At 29.3% G+C, this 19,152-nt stretch overlaps 1 protein-coding gene across 3 annotated transcripts in view; it reads right to left on the bottom strand.

Moving 5' to 3' along the window:
• LOC136989038 (cAMP-regulated phosphoprotein 21-like) overlaps window positions 1-19,152 on the bottom strand; it is a 108,727-nt gene that overhangs the window by 23,382 nt on the left and 66,193 nt on the right. For all 3 annotated transcript variants that reach the window (XM_067287093.1, XM_067287094.1, XM_067287095.1), the window contains 4 exons: window positions 18,391-18,605; window positions 14,043-14,166; window positions 10,793-11,070; window positions 4,483-4,668 (listed from right to left, as the gene is read on the bottom strand). In XM_067287093.1, coding sequence (XP_067143194.1) covers window positions 4,483-4,668; window positions 10,793-11,070; window positions 14,043-14,166; window positions 18,391-18,605 — 803 coding nt within the window. The remainder of the gene's footprint in view (window positions 1-4,482; window positions 4,669-10,792; window positions 11,071-14,042; window positions 14,167-18,390; window positions 18,606-19,152) is intronic.

Raw genomic sequence — 19,152 nt, 5'->3', positions numbered from 1 at the left:
ATATATTAACTAACTATACCCAATCTAATTTTAACCACATATTACAGAGCTGCCAACTATTCACATTTTAGAGCAGTGGTTCCCAACCTTTATTTGGCCATGCCCCACCTAACCATCTCTAAATTCCTGATGCCCCTCTGTGATATATAATTCTTATTATTCAAAAAGTGAACTCCTGCTTACGTGGAAGAACCCTAAAAGGTCATTTACTTGGTTTAAACAAACTTCCAAAGAACATGGCATTTATGAAAGAGAAAAATAAAAGAATGAAAGGACAGTTGAAGTACTGAGGAAGAAATCACTAAGTAATTGTTAAAAAAATAATAATAATATGAAGTGATATAAAGAAACAGCAACTGAAGTTTCAAAACATATAACAGAGAACTGAAATGCATAAATATAAAATTAATATAAAAATTATTTATAATATAAGTACGTACATTTACGTATCAAAGCCCTTCAACAATAATAACTGTTACATTACAAAAATTTTCCAATGCATAGAAGTACCACATAAGTGTCTTCTTTATCTCATGACGTCCTCTTCAGTCCTTTTCACACTTCAGGAACAAACAGTCCTTAATTTACAATTATAACATTAATTAAAATGCCAGGATAATTTCTAATTAATGCTGTAATTGTAAATTAATTTTATATGATTGTGTCAAAACTTGAGAATATTTTACAACCATTTTTACATATTGGGTGGGAAAAGTAGCCTATAAAGAAAGGTCAACTCCATTGTAAGGACTGTTTGTTCCCAAAGTGTGAAAAGGACATCATGAAATAAAAAAGACACTCATATGGTACCTCTATGTGCTGGAATTTTTTGTAATGCAATATTTATCATCCTGGCATTTTTAATTAATGTTTTAATTGTGAAATAATAATTGTGTGTGCACTAAATACTTTTTTACTTTATTCTAAGATCACCAGACTTACCAGGTGTACCAGTTAATAATGAGGGTTTTGTTCAATAGATGGTGTTATACATATGATGATATATTTGCCATTCTGTTGTATTGACAACAAGCTTTAAAACTTTGTATATACCAGGTGAAACCATTAATACTGATCATTACTGACAACAAATAATCAATTTGAACCACACTTTGATTGTAAAATGACCAGAATGGGCCAGAAGACACAGCAAAGTAATTTTGCTTCATGATAATGCACTATCACACACTTCAAAACCAGTTAAAGACACATTAAAAGATCTTGCCTGGAAAGTATTAACCCACCCGCCGTATTTGCCAGACCTTGCTTCTTCTGATTTCCACTTGTTCCAATCGATGGCATATGCACTTTCTGAGCAGCACTTCAAAAAGTACAAAGAAGTGAAAAATTGGATTTCTGAATGGTTCACCTCAAAATGAAGAATGTTCTATTGGGATGGTATCCACAAATTACCTGAAAGATGGGAAAAATGTGTAGCTGGCGCTAGACATTACTTTGAATAAAGAACTTTCGATGTTTCTCTTGAAATTATCGTGTTTTCTTTGATTGCAAAATCCTCGTTAACCAGTACAGCTGGTATCACTGTACTATACAATGAAGTTTCAAGCCACTAATGTGCTCCAAGTAACAATGGAGAGATAGAGCAAAGGTTATCTGAACAGAAAATACACTGAGATGATGATGGCATGGAAAGAGAGAAATTTAAAAAACATTTTTAGCTTAATTTATGAATAATACAATATAAGAACAATTAGTGGACTCTCAAATACACTGTTAATAACTCATTCTCAAATTGCCCCATGGGGCATGTGCCTCATGTTGGGAACCACAATTATATACAGAGGCATATGTGAATATAATGCCATTTATGCATTGCCTTTGCATATATTTGTCTGCTTTTTCTGTAATTCTGGTTAATCTGTGCAGATAATTACAAAAACATTCAAACACAAGCACAAATGGAAAAAATATAAAACAGTAAGTCAGACAAGTACAGACCACCCAAAACAATTTTTAATGAGCCTACTGAACTTGAATCCAGATTCCTACAGAATCAAGCAGTTGATTCTGTAGAGAAGCTTTTAGCCTGACTGGCTGAAATACTTCAGAAAGAAAAACAACCATTATATTGTACAGTCATCAACAAAGTCAGAAATAAAAGTATAGAGGAATAGAATGTAGGTTCTATTTTATTCTTAGTTTCAGCTTTTTACATTTGATATCAACTTTTCCTGGTAGTTGGTAGCAGGTTTTTTTCAAGTAGCAGGTTGAAATGTAATATTAAATATTAATACAAAGCACATAATAATTGAATTTAACGATTTCTATTATTATGGGTCTTAATTTTTCTCAGTTAAACAATTCACATTAATATTATCTTGTTAATATAATTATTATTTTGTTTCTGTAAACATTAAAGATTCCAATAAAGTACAAGTTAGCAACATTCTGTGAGAATCCTGACTTCAACAAATAATTTAATGTCATAACCTCAACTTTGTCAACTTTCCCACCTGGGAGTATATCTTCTTTTAGGTTCTCTGAATTGATAAAGACGCTTTCTCACAATTTTCTGACCTGCTGTTCCGATTTCATCATTTTAATATAACAACTAACTACCAACTATTAGCAGTCATTGCCAGTTCTTCAACCAGGCCACTCGTTTTCCTGTGCCTCCAATTTCGGATACTTCATTTTATTATATCATCGGATACATTGTTTTATTTCCTCTATGGGTACATCATCTTTCTTGCCTGCAGCCATACTATCAACTGTTGACCTCTGAACTAAGAACTACCATCTAGAACTTTCTTCTTTTTGACCCAACCAGCAAGCATCCATCTCCAAATCCTCTACAAGGTATTTATCCTCCATGCACTCTAGTGTAAACTCTCTCTCTTGTGACCACATCTATATAGTTGTTTCAATATATGTATCATGAATCCTCTTTTTACAAATAAATGGTTATTTGTTTGGTTAACTGGAATTGAGTCACTTCCAACCTGCTGTCTCACAGTCTCCATCCCGAATCCGATCACCCACACATGCGGCTGCTCATGTGACTTATTTTAAAAACAAAACAACTTGCCGTTGCTGCTTCCAGGTCCAACAAGACATGGTGGTGTCAGTCCTGATGAGGCACCAAAGAGGTGCTTACCCTCCAGTCTACACTAAAATGTCTACACCAAAGAGGTGCCTACACTAAACTATATAGAAAATAAATGAATATCTTTTCAAGACTGAAAAAAACTAGAGAGCTAAAACTAAAGTTAAAAATCAGCACAACATAATCAAACAGAAATAGTAAAAAAAACAACTAATAGCAGGATATGAAAAACAGAATGAAAGATCCAAAAGAGAAAAAATAAAATAAGAATACATATTTCAAACCTGCTGCAGACATAAATGTAAGGCCATGGGATTTGGTTGTAGTCAGGTATCAAAACTATTTCCTAAATGACAAAAAGAGATTTCAAACAGAAATCAAAAGCAATGACCTGGATAATGTAAGAGGTAGTGAGTTGTGGTCACGTGCACGAGTATCATTTATTTAAGACCAAAAAAAAAACCAAACTCTTTCCAAAAACAATTCTGTTTATTGAGAGAGAGAGAGAGAGAGAGAGAATTACAACACACAATAATTACCTCAAATAACCTTTTATTTTGGAGAACATAAGAGTTCTACAGTTCTTATTTTAGTTGTGATATGAGGTTAGGAATCTTGTTATATCATCATTAGAAAATGAGATTACAGCTGGCCATGAAATCCTGTCCAGATTGTGTTTGAAACTCTACATGGTGTAAGGACAGTAAAAAGTATAGCCACAACCACTGAAATTGACGCACTGGGCAGAAATAATACTGGAAATGACACACATCTGGTAAGCTCAACACTTCAGACTGTTATTTTTTCTCCTTTTGGCATTCTGTCTTCAAGATACAGTTTATAACAGATTGGTCCCTCAATCTGACCTCAGATTGATTTCAAATCCCCTTTTCCCAAAATCCAATTGGCAATTCATCTGTTCCCAAATGAAATTCGAATCTTTCTCGACTATGAGAAAGGTCAACATCGATTATGTTCACCATCAACTTTGATCCCAATCAGAAATATCTTGGGGCCTTTGTTGCCTATATCAAATTGTGTGTATAATATTGATGACAATTATTTTCTCTACAGTTAACTTATTGCTCCTTCCTTCCCTCAAGAATGTTAATCCAATATGGAAATTATCAACAATACAAAAGAGGAAGGTCTAAAGGTGAGGCCCTAGAATTCTCATGACCTCATGTAAGCAAAAGCTTATAAAGATATCAAATAGGTCAGTTAAATTAGGAAAAATTAGAAAATCACAACACCACCAAAAATAAAGAAAAGAACAAGCAGTTTGAAAGGATTTTTCTTATTATAATGGTGCTAATATTTGTGAATTTCAAAGATCTTTTCTTTATTTTTGGTAAATATTAATTTTTGAATTTTCATTCAGGCAAATGTAAAAAAATAGTAAATAAAATTATCACCTCAACAGAATTTCCTTGTCCTATAATGTTTTTTGTTTTTAACACAGAAACAGGATATCCTTGGGATGAGGAATTTCCAGAATCATCTGAACATATATTTAAATTAGTTGAAGGTGGGGACTGTGAATTAATATTCAAATTTGTTACTTGACTTATTATATCTCCGGCATTTGATGATGAATTTTCCTGGAAAAAATTTTAAATTGTTATTATTTAAGCCTTCAATATTTTTTAACCTTATGACTAAGATTCATTTTATCTACATATTCCATGCTTTAATTTATATTAACATTATTAATGAAAACTCACAAAGCAATTTTACAAAATTTCTAAGCATTTCAGCATTTAAGCCTTGTTTCCATTTGCAGAAACTACTGCAGAATAGTATAGAAAACTTTCCATTTCTGCAATACAGAAAACATATAGAAAATCAAGTTGCAAAATATTTGACTTTTCTGCAACAGTATCTGGAAACAGAAAATAAGCAGTCAATAGAAAACAAGTTTAGTGCTATATCATTTTCTAATTCTCTGGATGAAAAACAACATGAAATTAATAAGAAAATATTTTCATATTTTTTAATGATCCTTTCCAAGCATTAAATGTTAACACATTTCTAAATTCAAAATATTCAGCTTCATTATTAAACTTGATAACTTCTACTACTGTACTATAATTGAAATAATTTTGATTTTTTTTCCTAGTAAGACTGATTATTCTGATACATCTCTGTATTACATGTGATGGATTTCTTCTGTTTTTTAATATTACAATGTATATTTAATAATAATATAAATAATTTATTTTAACTAGCAAATTAAATTTTAGGGCCAGAGTAATTAATTTGCCAAGTTCTAGCCCATAGTTGTCTACTTCTTGATATGTGTTTGCCTCAAGAAGCATTTGATTCGGCAATTATAGTAGTCCATAAAATCTGCTGTAGTTGAAACAGTGCCACAGACTGCCAAAGAAAATGTTAATTCTTCTTTCATACAAGCAATGATACAGGAACTAATCCAAAAATTTTTTTCCAACAGAGTTTGCAGGACTTATGGTTATATATGTTATATCAACTGACCATGCCCATTCTAGTAAAGTGATCAATATATTAAGTTTGGAATTCCAAATATTAATGTAACCTCTTGAATAGTTTTTATGGATTTCTGCTTCTTTCCATATAAATAAATCAATTGTTAATCTTTGAGAAGTTTTTTCATTATGCAGATCATCTTCAACATTAAAATCTCAACTTTTACACTAAACTATTGTTAGCTACAGCATCCTTTCCATATACATAACGAGTATTTTTTATTATGATTGCTGCATTATTAGTTTTCATAATTTCATTCGAGTTTGAAAAAATTTCTCAAAAAATGAAAAAAATTAAAACTCTGTAAATAAAATCACCTAAAATTATTGTTTTACACATTACAATAACTTGAAGTGATTTTATTTACTAAGTTTTAATTTATTCTATTTTTTGAGAAATTTTTTAACTCAAATATTTTACAAAAATATTTTTAAAAAATTAGTTGTCACTTAATATTTCATTTGTATAGTTTTAACCCCACTGCTCTATTTTAATTCATACTTTTAGTTTCTAGATCAAACTGTTGATATATAAAATCTCTGATGACTCCCTCCCAGGTAAATTCATTTTGGTTTAAATTTCAGTTTTTAAAATAAAAAACAAAAAATTTTTAAATCATATTTTAATACTCAGCATTAATACTCAGATATTAGCATATCATATGATATATATGTCTTATCTGCTAATATTATCCTAAAAATGTGCCTTCCTTGTGACTTTACTTGGGACCAGTTTTAAGAATTGTCAACTGCAGAAAAGAAGTTCAAACTGGAAAAACATTAAAAAAAAAAAAAAAAATCAAAGTGATTAATTTTATTCTTCTAAAACAATTTCCTTTATGATAAGTCCAATATTTGTCTTAACCGTTTCCCAGCTGGCAATCTACTGAACATTTTTGAGTGGAATTCGTCATGCGGCGCATTTTTTGCATTTTTTGGATAATTTCTAAATTGCAATATTTCACTTCAAAATCGTGCTATGTTTAATCTGTTTTTTGTGTTTGATTAAAAACATATTACAGTTTACGATTGTTTAATTTATAGTTTAATACAAATTTAAAATAATATTAAAATTTGAAGTTTACGAACAAAAGAAAAAATAATTAATTTACAGAGAATCGCTGAACTTTGTGCATCTGTTAGGTAGACACATCTGTCTTCTTTTAAATAAAACAAACCCATCTCTCTAGCTAGAGCGGGCGAGAAGTTATTGCCATTATTTACACTATGTCTCTAATTACTTAGCAGGAAGAGGAGTCCATTGTTATCATAAAGCGACACGTTCGGGTTTATCATCATATATTTCTGCTTAAAATAGTGAATATTTGACACTTTTTTATATTTTTTCAATGCTTTATACAATAATACACTAATATAAGTGATTAGTTAATTTTTCCTGCAATTACGCAATATCCGGAAGTAATGAGTTTCCCGGTAAATTTTTCAGCTAGATGCTTTTGATAAGAAATCTTCTTGTCTAAGTAAAGTCAAATAACATGAAAACTAGTAGAATTACAGCTCTAAAATGAAGAATATAGCTATTTTTTAATGTTTGTTTACATTCTGACTTTAATCACGTGAACTGGTTCTTCACGGGAAAATCCCGACCAGATGGGTCTAAAGAAAACTCATTTGTTGAAGTTGATTCAGTCATAATATAAATTACCAATTAGAGTGTAATAGGCATAGAAACAAAAATTTTAATGCCAATTAACAGCAAGAAGATCTTCCATAGGTTTATTATAGGAAGGTTGAGTTTCCCGGCAATATTTATTGCTAGATAGTTTTAAAAATATATTTATTTGCTTAAATATTGTCGAATTAGCTAATTTAATGTCTAAGTGCATTAAATTAGTTAATTAGAGCTAAAAAATTATTTAAAAAGCAAATTTATTGCGATTGTTTACATTTTACTTGGAAGGTTGGAGGCGGGGCTTTTTGCAGCAATTTTTTCCTTTCACAAGTCTGTGATTAGTTAAAGTAATGTCAACAAAGTCCAAAGATACCCAATAAAACTGTAGAAGGAATTTCTCTTTGATTGTTTTCAGTCAACTGTGCAGTTAAATGCGAAGATTTGCTGTAGAATGGTAGGGGGTCCTTTTTACCGAAATATTTATGGCCCAGGGATGGTAGCAAAACACTTATTGGCTTAAACAAAGTCAATCGGCCTACAGAAGAGCGAATCAAAGCTAAGATTGCTGAAAAACTCGAAAATAATGCAAATTAATCAAATCTTTTGATTAATTACACCTAAAGGCATATACCAGCATGGAAAAGGTTAGGTCCAAGCTTTGGCATTATATTCTTTTCTGAATGGTGTAATGGTAGTCTAAGGTTACTTAATAAGGAATGTGCTGTTGCACCAATATACTTGTAAGGAACTGAGTCCGAGCGTTATTTTTATTTTATTATTATTTTTCGTTTTATTATATTTTGTTTGGGGCTTATGTTTATTTAGGACAAAGGTTCCCCACCACTCTTATTAGTAACCAAAAAAAAAAAAAAAAAAAAGATAAACCAACTCACAAAAAAACTAGTGCCGTAGGAAAAATTCTCGCGCACTTGCGCTACCCAGCAGAAATAAACAGTCCGCAGGAAAAAAAATGGAGGGGGGAATCCCCACACTCACTAGTAAAGAAATACTTACTAAACCGTCATAACATCCCAGAAAATTGTGCTAAATACTTTGTAAACAGTTTATAAGCTTTTGTCAGAAAATTAAAGCTGCCAGAAAGAAACTTAATGTTAGAAAACTAAGTACGTAAATAAGGGGAGTAACCCAGCTGAATTGTGACGTCACCTCACAGCATAAAGCCAGTACACTAACCGAAGAAGGATGAGGTGAATTCCAGAGCGAGGTGATTCCTGGTCGAAATCCAGATTGAGAAGTAGGCGATCCAATTTGTTAAAGAGGAATTCGATTGACGATAGCAAAAAGATTGAGGAAATAGATTCCTAGTATAGTGAGGTGACGGATAGACGTTTAGTTCATAAGAGATTCTGTTCATAGTTCCTAAGTATTTGGTTTGTCGAATTTTCAAAGGGAAATTAATATTAAGTTTAGCTAAGTAGCTGAGTTTATTGTCGGGTTGACTTGTTGATTTTCGTTAATAAATTTTTTTGTTTTTGAATTATAGACAATTGTACTTAGTAAATTCTATTTACTAATTAAATATATTTGAAACTTTTTTGCTTTGACTTGATATTTGTCGTTATTCTTACTAATATTTTCGGTGCACGCGTAAAAGCCCAGGCCTGGCACACTAATCTCGAATCCACGTAAAGTACCCGTTAGGTTAACGGAAGTTTTACCGGCCGCAATTAGTGTCGGTTCCTAAGATACTAAAAATAGTACTTTACATACTGATGTTCTTGATTGTCTCTGGCATCAGTTAGTAACACCTACACACTGTTCGTATTCTCTTAGCATCTACATTACCTTGTCATTTCTGAGGGGCATGTTATGTGTTCTATTTAACTAAGCATCAGTTAAATAGAACTTATCATCACAAGATCTGTTGGATCCAGAAACAACGGGGCATAACATTTAAATATTATATACCTCATAACATAATCTATTGGGATGACATCTGTCCACCAGAATGTTTAAAAGATGTCTGATAGGGCCCTATGTATGTTTCCTTTGCATAATACCTGAGTATGTTACCGAATGTTGAATATGTAATAGAAAGAATGAGTAACATCAGAAAGAAATACTTCAGATGGAAAACAGCCAGAAAACTCTGCAACTTAAAAGGCTGGAGACAAGAGTCAGCATTTTGGAACAATGTCAGGGAAAACAAAACATGGGTGAAAATTAACAATGTGGCCATACTTAAAGCTGACAAATTGAGGGATATGGTGCTTTCAAACAGGGATACATACATCACTGCTAGCAGAACTATGTTGTTTTCACAATGTATTGCCTAGCACCTGAATGATATCTTGATCAGTTACAAGCAGATCTGATAAGATTCATGAACATATCTCTAGTGCACAAACTTAGATTGAACAAGGCATATATCTGTTACATATGTTCTTTACTTTTATATATTTTTAGAGTTAAATAAAAAATTAAAAAAAGCTAAATATTGCATAGAATAAATTATGTTGAACACTAATCAATCAATAACCAAGAGATATGTAGTAATTGAGACAGAATGTCTCATTTATTTTCTATTTCAATCAATCTTTTTTAATAGAAAAGGAAAGATGACAAACTAAAATAGTAATTGAAAAATGAAAATATTTTGAGAAAAATATAATTAGTACTATAACAATATAGAAGAAATATATTTGTCGTTGGAATGAATTAAAAATTAACCTATATTTTGCAGCTGGTTTTATTTAAGTTAAAAATGATGAAAGTGATAATAAAATATCTGCCATAAATATTTGATTAGAAAAAACAATCACAAAACCAGAAAATTCACAAAATCTATTCTAAACGTGCATATTATCCATTAGTTATTTGTGTATTTCATACAAGTTTTAGTTTAGAAACTAATATTTTACATTATTTGATGTAAATTTTGTTTTGAAATAATGAAAACTATAATAATTTTCCAATTTTCTAAAAAATATTTTATTTTTTCATATTTATTTTTACTAAGAATAACTGATATTTATAATTTTAATGGAAATTGATGTCGCTCTTGTTTTAACTAAACTGATAGCAAAATTGGTATTAAACAATAAAATGTCTAATATGTAAATGTAAAAAATAATACATATAACAAAAAAAAAGACTTTATAAACAAACAGAGACGAATGTTTAGTTTAAAGTCGGAATTGAAAGATTTCATTTAAATAACCACACAGTTGAAATCTTATATAGACATAAAATTTATAAAATACTAAATATTCATATTTATTTCATAAAAAATAAATAGTAAATATTACTACTACTACTACTACCACTATCTTAATACTTTAGATTTAAAAAAAAAAATTACACACTGTAAAAATTTGTATAAATTAACATCTAAACAAAAATAGCATGCAAGGTAAAAAAAACTTTCAAAAACACTATTTTCAAATATATTTTCTATAAACTGTAATTTTTTTTTAATGAGTTAAATTTTTATAAATGTAGATAAATGATTTTGTTATGTACAGTACATCTAAAACTAGTTTAAGACAAGAAGGATGAATTCACAAACACGTGAAAAGTTAGAATATTTGTATTTATAAAAAATTTTAAAAATATAATCAGACTTACCAACTGTTTTTGTCTCTGTTCTTGATTTTTTTGTGTTAACAAATTCTGTTGCATTAACTGATTCTGAGTTGATATATAAGGAATGTAAACAAGTGTAGGGATATACTGTTGCTGATAAAGTTGTCCAGAAGCTGTATTTGTAGATATTTGATTAGGAGTAACAATTTGAAATGAAGGATTGAGAATTTGCTGGAATGGTGTAAACATAACTGCTGGTGAAGTATTATTTGAAACTGGTTTCTTTTCTGATGATTCATTTATTTTAACATATGATGTACCTTAAAACATTAAAAACTATTAATTTAAATGTTTTTAAATAAAAAGTAAAGAAATAAATTAAAATAGGAGAAAAAGAAAAATTCAAACTCTGTAAATAAAATCACCTAAAATTATTGTTTTACATATTACAATAATTTGAAGTAATTTTATTGATTTTAAATAGAAAAAAAAAACTAAATTAGTAACTTATTTGAAATACTTATATAATAATTAAAAATGTTAAATTGTTAAATATATATATATATTTCATGCACTAAATTACTATTTAGTGCAGGAAATTAAAATCTTCCCCCCTTAAATTCATATCACCAAAAAATCAAATCAAATATTCATCAAAACTAAATTTCAGGAATCAGGAAAAAGTTTTAAAAATAAAAAAGTAAAAATAAAATAAATTATAGTGATATTAGTATAGTTTTTATTAAATCAAAAGATACAACAGTAAATAGTCTGTTTTATGTCATATAGTTGTAAGAAATCTTTGTAATTTGCGAGAAGGAATGATCAAAATCTTCTCTAAAATTTAAATTCATTCATCAGTAATTTTCTAACCATAAGTCAAGTCAATGACTTAAAATAAAAGTTTTTTTATAAAAAAAAAAAAAAATATATAAATATAAACTACTAATTAGCATGAGTAAAATAGTCTTCTTTCTTATGCATCATTTTTAATAACATTTTAGTTAGATCTGGAATGCAATCATCTTGTCTCTTTCCCCCTTTCTTCTTCTCCAATCTTGTTTTTCTCATGCATGGAGTAGCAAATCAAGGACGGAATTTAGGTCAATTTGTTTTTCCAAACCAATGAAATAATTTTGTTGTTTTTTCATTTCTGAGTAAAAAGGAAAATATATCAGCCAGTTATCATCTGGTATGATCACTATAAAGAGCAGAGGATTTCTGCATAAAAAGTTAGGCCCAAGTCAACTTGGTTCTTTGCTAAAGCCAAGCTAAACTCATTAAATTAAATTATGATTATGTGAGATCTGGAAATCCCCTTGACACAAAATTATAATAAATTATATCCGAATTAATAATTACCCCTTTCTTATATCCGGATATAATCCGAATATAATACGAATTATAATAAAATTGTTCCCTATATCGAATCAAAAATTTTCCTATTATAAACATCCTGCCTAAAAATAGTCCTGGACGAGAAAATATGCATCCCCGGCCGCATAACTGTCAACTATCCATTGTTCTTACGCTGAGTACAGATCATCTTGCAACTTAAGTTTATAGTTAGCGCCCGAATTCGCCATATTGTTTTCAATCCCGGGAACACCTATGGCCTAAGCACATGCACGTGACCAAATCTCCCAGCAAAAAGCTATATAAGATGCTCCCCCCCTCTGGGGAGTCTATCATCGATTTAGTTCGAGTCGCGATCTTACCCTTTGTGCCTACGGAATATATTTGACTATTGTGCCTCAAGTGCCACTGACCCTTCCCTAGAAAGGAATATTCGATCATCGTGATGAACAGCATATTTGAATTACTGATTGTCCAAGAGGTATGGAACCCATTTATGTGAACTCTCTCTCTCCCTTCGCGTGATAGGGATATATAGCTTTTTATATGTCACCCCTTTTATGTCAGATTTTTGTAACGTATATTTTGTTTTCCATTAAATCGTTGTTATCCTGTTAAATGGTGTCTTGTTCGCTCAAATATTCGCTTATCGCCTTACCATGACTCCACCTTCCCTCCTACACTCGACCGGATGAAACGTAGTCCCGTCCCTACGGGATTCCTACCAACAAATAAGCCATCCCTGACACGTGAGCAAGTCACTCTGACTTGTTGCCGAAATTAAACAGAGGTCTGACCTCGTCGTCCCTCCGCGGTACCCACAATTATTATTCTCATTATTTTCACTAAATTCAAATCCTGACAATAGGAATACATAATTTTCATCTCTTTTTGTCTTTCTTTGGAAGTCAAATAATAGTTTCTGGTAACATAACAAGCATTCTTTGATTTCTCTTTAAATCTTCACATTACACACAATACATTTCTTAAATATTTGAAATTATCCTTCAAATGAATTTGAACTTAGTTGATTTTGCCAATACTTACACTAAAATGATGAAATAGACATTTTGCTTATTCATGGTTAATGGATCCACTCAAAGAGATTCTTTTGTGATTGATCTTGAGTCCCAATGTTTAAGTCTTTTTCTATTTCCTTGATGGTTAAATTTCTAAAAATCTTCTAAACTTTTGCTCCTTAGGAGCAAGAAGGTGCTACTGCATTTCCAAGCTGTCTTTGTTTTTCTTAATATGTGGTTGACTCATTTAAAACAAGAGTGAACAATTATAACTGCTGATTCTTATTCCTGTAAATGATCTAGAACCTTAATTTTATCCCTTTCTTTAATCATTTTGATATTTTGTCATTAGACTTTTTTTTTTTGTTTAGATAGAATTGCTAATTTTTAAGAATAAAATATATATATTTTTACTGTTCATGTAAGTATATGTACCAAAATGACTTAAAAAAACTATGAAATAGTAAATACTGTATTAGTATGGTTAACATTTGTTAACACAAGAATTGCATTAAAAGACATTTAAGATAAAAGCATCAAAAATCATATAATTGTTTCTATCTGTTGCTTCTTTATCTTTATTAATTTTTCCTCAAATACATGAATTTTAGATTCAAGAATAGAAAAAAATAGAAAAACTTGGGTTGCAAAATTAAACTACAGACATATAATATTCTGGAACAAAGAATGAACTGATGTAGCACTTCTACTATATAATGTTTAAAAATAAAATATATTCTATAATTAAAATCTATATAGTGCCAAATAATTTAATATGACTGAATTTTAGGAAATCTGCATTTGATTCAGTTTTCTAATTGAAATAAATATATTTCAAAACTAAATAAATTTTATTACAATTAGCAATTAAAAAGGTTAAGTTATTAAATTTTTAAAATAACATTTTCTTAATTTACCTGAAGAATTTTCTGTAATTTCAGATGATGTTTCATTCTGTACATTTGGTATAGAAGAACCAATTACAGAATTAACACAATTATCTTTATTCATTTCCGTCCATTCAGAAGGCTGACTAGGTACCTATTAATAAAGTCATTAATGATGAAACATTAAATACTTGCTCAAAAATCAAATAATAAAATAAATGATTATATCATAAATATAAAGTCAGTTTCATAATTATAACATCACCCCAAAAATTATAAATCTGGACAATATACAGATATCAATATAGTGATAATATATTGATATCTATATATGAGTATTGCACATAATAGTTAAATGAATTATTTATTCAAATTAAATCAACAAATGTATAAATTTTATAATAAGACAAATTGATCAGTTTCATGTATAGTGATATTCCCCATTTTTAAAAGAGTTCACTTTATGCTACTTCACTTTTACAAACGACTTATATTATTACCTATTTTCATAAACTGAAAGGAATCCAAAGAAAATGTTCACTTTTATGAAAAAAAGCAAAAAGCAAACATAGCATTTAGCATAAGTTTTGCAGCAAGCCATTTTAGAGGCATTGTACACTCCAAGCAGCAAATAGCAAGAGAAATATCAAAGCTCCTTCCCTGGGAACAATATTCAGCATCAAGCATCAAGCTGTTAGCTTTGAAATGTGTCTGTGAGCATCTATGATTTATGCTAATTTATTCTCTGTATCTATTAACAAAAATAAAATAATAAAATGGAAACTATTATTTGAGTGGACTGATGGGTGTATGATACAAAATGTGGTGTTCTGTTATCTTTACTTAGGCTTACTAGACATCCCGTTTTGACTGGGATTGTCCTGGTTTGACGATGTTGTCCCAGAGTCCCGGCCAGTTTGTCATTTTGTCCCGGTTACTGGTAAAATTTTAAAAGTGTCGAGTATACAAGTAAAAATAGTGTGGCCTCGGGTAAAATGGCAATTTGGCAATTACCCCTCTGTTACACTCACTATTGCCAATCTAAGTACTGTACTGTTAATGTTGTCTAGATGTTTTCCCCAAAATTTATAGCATATGGCCTAATGAATTTACATGTTTTATTTTGTCATTCAGATATTTTCACAGAATTTATAACAGCATGTAGCCTATGAGATCCAGATATTTTTATTTCATTTTTTAGATATTTTGTTTCTATTAGAGTTGGCAACATTGAAACTTACACTAGCCACGTCATTGCTGCACATGTCATATCTTAGTTGAGTTCAAATTGCTGGTTGGCATTTGCGATTATTTTGTACTGTACATTAAATTCATTTAATCTCTAAAATGCCAAAAAGAAACCATGTTTTTACTGATGATTGAAAAAAGTCTGTGATTGTATTGACCAAGTGAAATATGAGCTGTGCTTTTCAGAATTTTCAGTAACTCATGGTGGGTGTTCAAACATTAAAAATTACTTGAAATGTGCAAAACATAGAGGCAAGCAGGTTAATGTTACCTATGGTTCCAAAATGGCGGCTCATCTCTGATTCCAGCAAATAGCAATCAAGTTCAGCAAGCAGATTCGAACAACACACCATTAAATTTACACTCACAACATATAAAAAGCATAGACACCGTTAAGCAATTGTGGGCTCAAAAAACACTGACACACTTATATCAAATCTTCATTTCTAAAATAAGCAGTTCAAAATTATACAAAACATATACAGTCAAACCTCAAGTTTTGAACAATTGGTTTACGAACAAAATTTTGAATGCCATATTTGCCTCAGTTGCCATACAATAACTCAATTGCCAAACAATCTACTAGAGTTGACCATCAGTAGCTGGCCACCAATGGTTCAACTCCCTATTCTTCCTGTGTTAAAAAAAGTTGATGACCCAACCAATCAATGACAGGACTACCGATTCAGAAGTTAGTGGCACCAAGATTGCCAGGCATCATGTAACGAATCATCAATGATGTTGCTATTTAAATTACATTTCAATATGCATGTGGGAAAGGTACTATTTCTGTTTATCAGTATGTGCCACAGTCAAATTTAAATCAAATTAATTAATAAAAACTGTGTTATATTACATGAATGCCAAATAAAAATGGCATTCAAGAATTTGTGTTTAAATATGCTTAAGTTAAATTAAATTAACAAAAATTTATTAATATAATACAGTCTAACTTGGTTATAACGTCATCGGATGTAACGACAACCCTAATGTAACGTCAAATTTTTATCGGTCCCACAACTTTACTATACTAGATAATGTTAAAAAACCTGCTTGTAAGGACATAAAACCCTGTTTTAACATCATATTTGAAGCACTCCCAAATTTACAAAATTAGATTAGAAATTTTATTTCACAAAGAAAATACTACGTGTTTAGTCCTAAGGTCTAGAACGACTGTGGGTGGTACTCTCACCACCTGACTTCGGTGGGGTGAGGTTTGCTACTTTTAACGATGTGACGATCGGTTATTATGTACTCATTTTCAAATTACTTTATGCTAATTGTTAAATATTCTATTATTTTTAATATAACATATTACATTAAATAGTTTATAAAGAAATAATTAAATTATTTTTAATTGGCATACATTAGTTTAAGCTTTTGTTGCCTTTTGATTTGACATTATTCTCAAAACCGGAAGTTCCGCCATTATTGAAATTTATGACAAATAGAAATTTCTTATAAAAGGTAATTTTTGACATTTTTAATTACATCGATGTAAACTTAAACATAATAATGTAAATAAAGTTGATTTAAACATGTAGTTTGCATTTTTATACATATGATAATAAATTTATTATGATAATAATAGACTTCGCAGATAACGACATTCGGTTATAACATCAAAAAATTGCCGGTCCCATGGATGACGTTATAAACGAGTTGGACTGTATATTATAATATTAATATTTATTAATACTAAGTAGCCAGTTAATTACATTAAAACTAATAATTAAATTTAAAAATAATAATATAACAATTAAAACTGACCTTCACCATGAAACTGAAACTAAAATTGAAATCAAATCAATTGAAACACTATTTCAGAAAGTGTGGATAAAGTATTGGTTGTCAGTCTTAATGGATTTGGTTACATTTCATTCAGGCAGTCAAAGTTAAGGCTCTATTTATAGAACTTTGTAAAGTGTTAGTTTCGGTTGGCAGTGATAGAACATTTTGTTTTTAATATATTCAACATAATATTACTTTATCTATAGCTATACCTAGATTTATATATATATACATAAAAATCTAGGTATAGATATAGATAAAGTAATATTATATTGCCTTTATAGACTTTTTATGCATGAAATACAGCTAAAAAGATAAATGGTTTTGTTTTGGAGGTTGGGAATGGATTAATCTATTTTACATTGAAACCTTATGGAAAAATTTGTTTTGGTTTGAGAATAAATCGGTTTTTGAACAACTTTTAAGAACAAATTAAGTTTGAAATTAAAGGTTTGACTGTATTTCAGTAAAGCATGTGCTTGATTAGATAATTGTCATATATTTATATTTGACAATTATCTAATTATATATATGTTATTTAATTATATATAATTCTAATTAAATATATTATATAATTATTATATATGTAATTATCTAATTATATTTATATCTGTAATATTTATCTATATGTACAGAATAAACAAAGGCAAAGTCTATTTCCAATTTGTGTATGAATTATATTTACATTTTATACTTCATTCTGAAGCTTATTTAATGTAGATTAGCTCTCTTGCATCTATTTTACTGTTCAATTTCATTCGAAATAATTAAAAGCAAAAATATGCCTAATTTTGCTTGTCAGTGGCACTATTTGCCATTCTGACTATTAAACTTGCTCCCATCCAGTATAAAAATGCTTCTGAAAATAATTTCTTAAGTTGACATTACAATTATTATTTAATTTTATGTTATTAATGAAGAGATTTTTATAAATTAAATTTTGGGCAGTTGAACTGTTGCCCTTTTTGAATAAAATGGTGCTTAAGTTGGTAGACAAGAAAAAACTGAAAACCTATGTTCATTTAAATGTCAACTTAATTTTACATAAATAAATTTGTGTTTTTATTCATTTATAATTTAAACAAATGATTTTTACAGAAAATATTTTGCAAGATACAACTAGTTAATATATGATATAATACATCAGTTAAGCTACCACGATACATTTTATTTTATTTCTAATGAAACAAACTATTTTAGAAACAGATAATTTCAAATATCTCTCTCTTAGATATTAATACTAATAAATTAATACTTTAGATGTTATTTATTATAGATTGTATTTATAAAGTATTTGATAGCAATCATAATTAAACTTAGAGTAATAATTATTTACCTGTTGAAGAGATGCTTGTCCTTCAGGTCCAACAAACGGGAAAGATGGAATAATAGGAAGGACTGAAGAATTTAACTTATCAGATATCTCTGAAATACTATTATTAGATAATTTTCCAGATTCTGATGAAACCATTAATGAAGGACTAGATGATGAATTATTTTCACCTGGAGTTTCATTAGAAGAATGGGAACTTGATGATACATTAAAAGATTCTTTAAAGAAAAAAAAAATCAGAATAATATAGTTTTTCTAAAAAATATAAATTTAATGTAGCATTATTTAATATTTTATCATCATTAGATACATTCAACAAAAGGAATTATTCCAAAATCTACAAAATAAATGAGTAATAGGTTACAGAATAAAAATTATTTAATTATTTTTTATTAGAATACAAATAATGTATAATTTCAAAAACTAAAAAGAAAAATTCAAATAAAACAATTACAAAACAGGATGAAATTTATATGGAAATGGAAAAAATAAAACAAAATATTTGATCATTATAATAAAACAAATAGTTAAGTACAGGTTGTTATAATTAAAGTTTTGATTTAACAGCAGTCTGAAATAAGAACCACTGATCAGAATGACTTGACATTTTGTGTGAATAGCCATGAAGCAATGGAATCTTGTTTGGTAAAGAAAAAATTTAATTCAAAAATTTTCTACCAGGGAGACCTGTGATGCATACTAGCAGTATAAAAAAATGCAAATTACTTATATCTGATTTGCACATCACAAACACCAGTGAAGTGG

This window comes from Centruroides vittatus, unplaced genomic scaffold (genome assembly GCF_030686945.1).
Source record: "Centruroides vittatus isolate TY-2023 unplaced genomic scaffold, ASM3068694v2 scaffold_435, whole genome shotgun sequence".
In the NCBI taxonomy this organism is placed as follows: domain Eukaryota; kingdom Metazoa; phylum Arthropoda; class Arachnida; order Scorpiones; family Buthidae; genus Centruroides; species Centruroides vittatus.
This window is presented reverse-complemented; position numbering and strand designations above follow the sequence as displayed.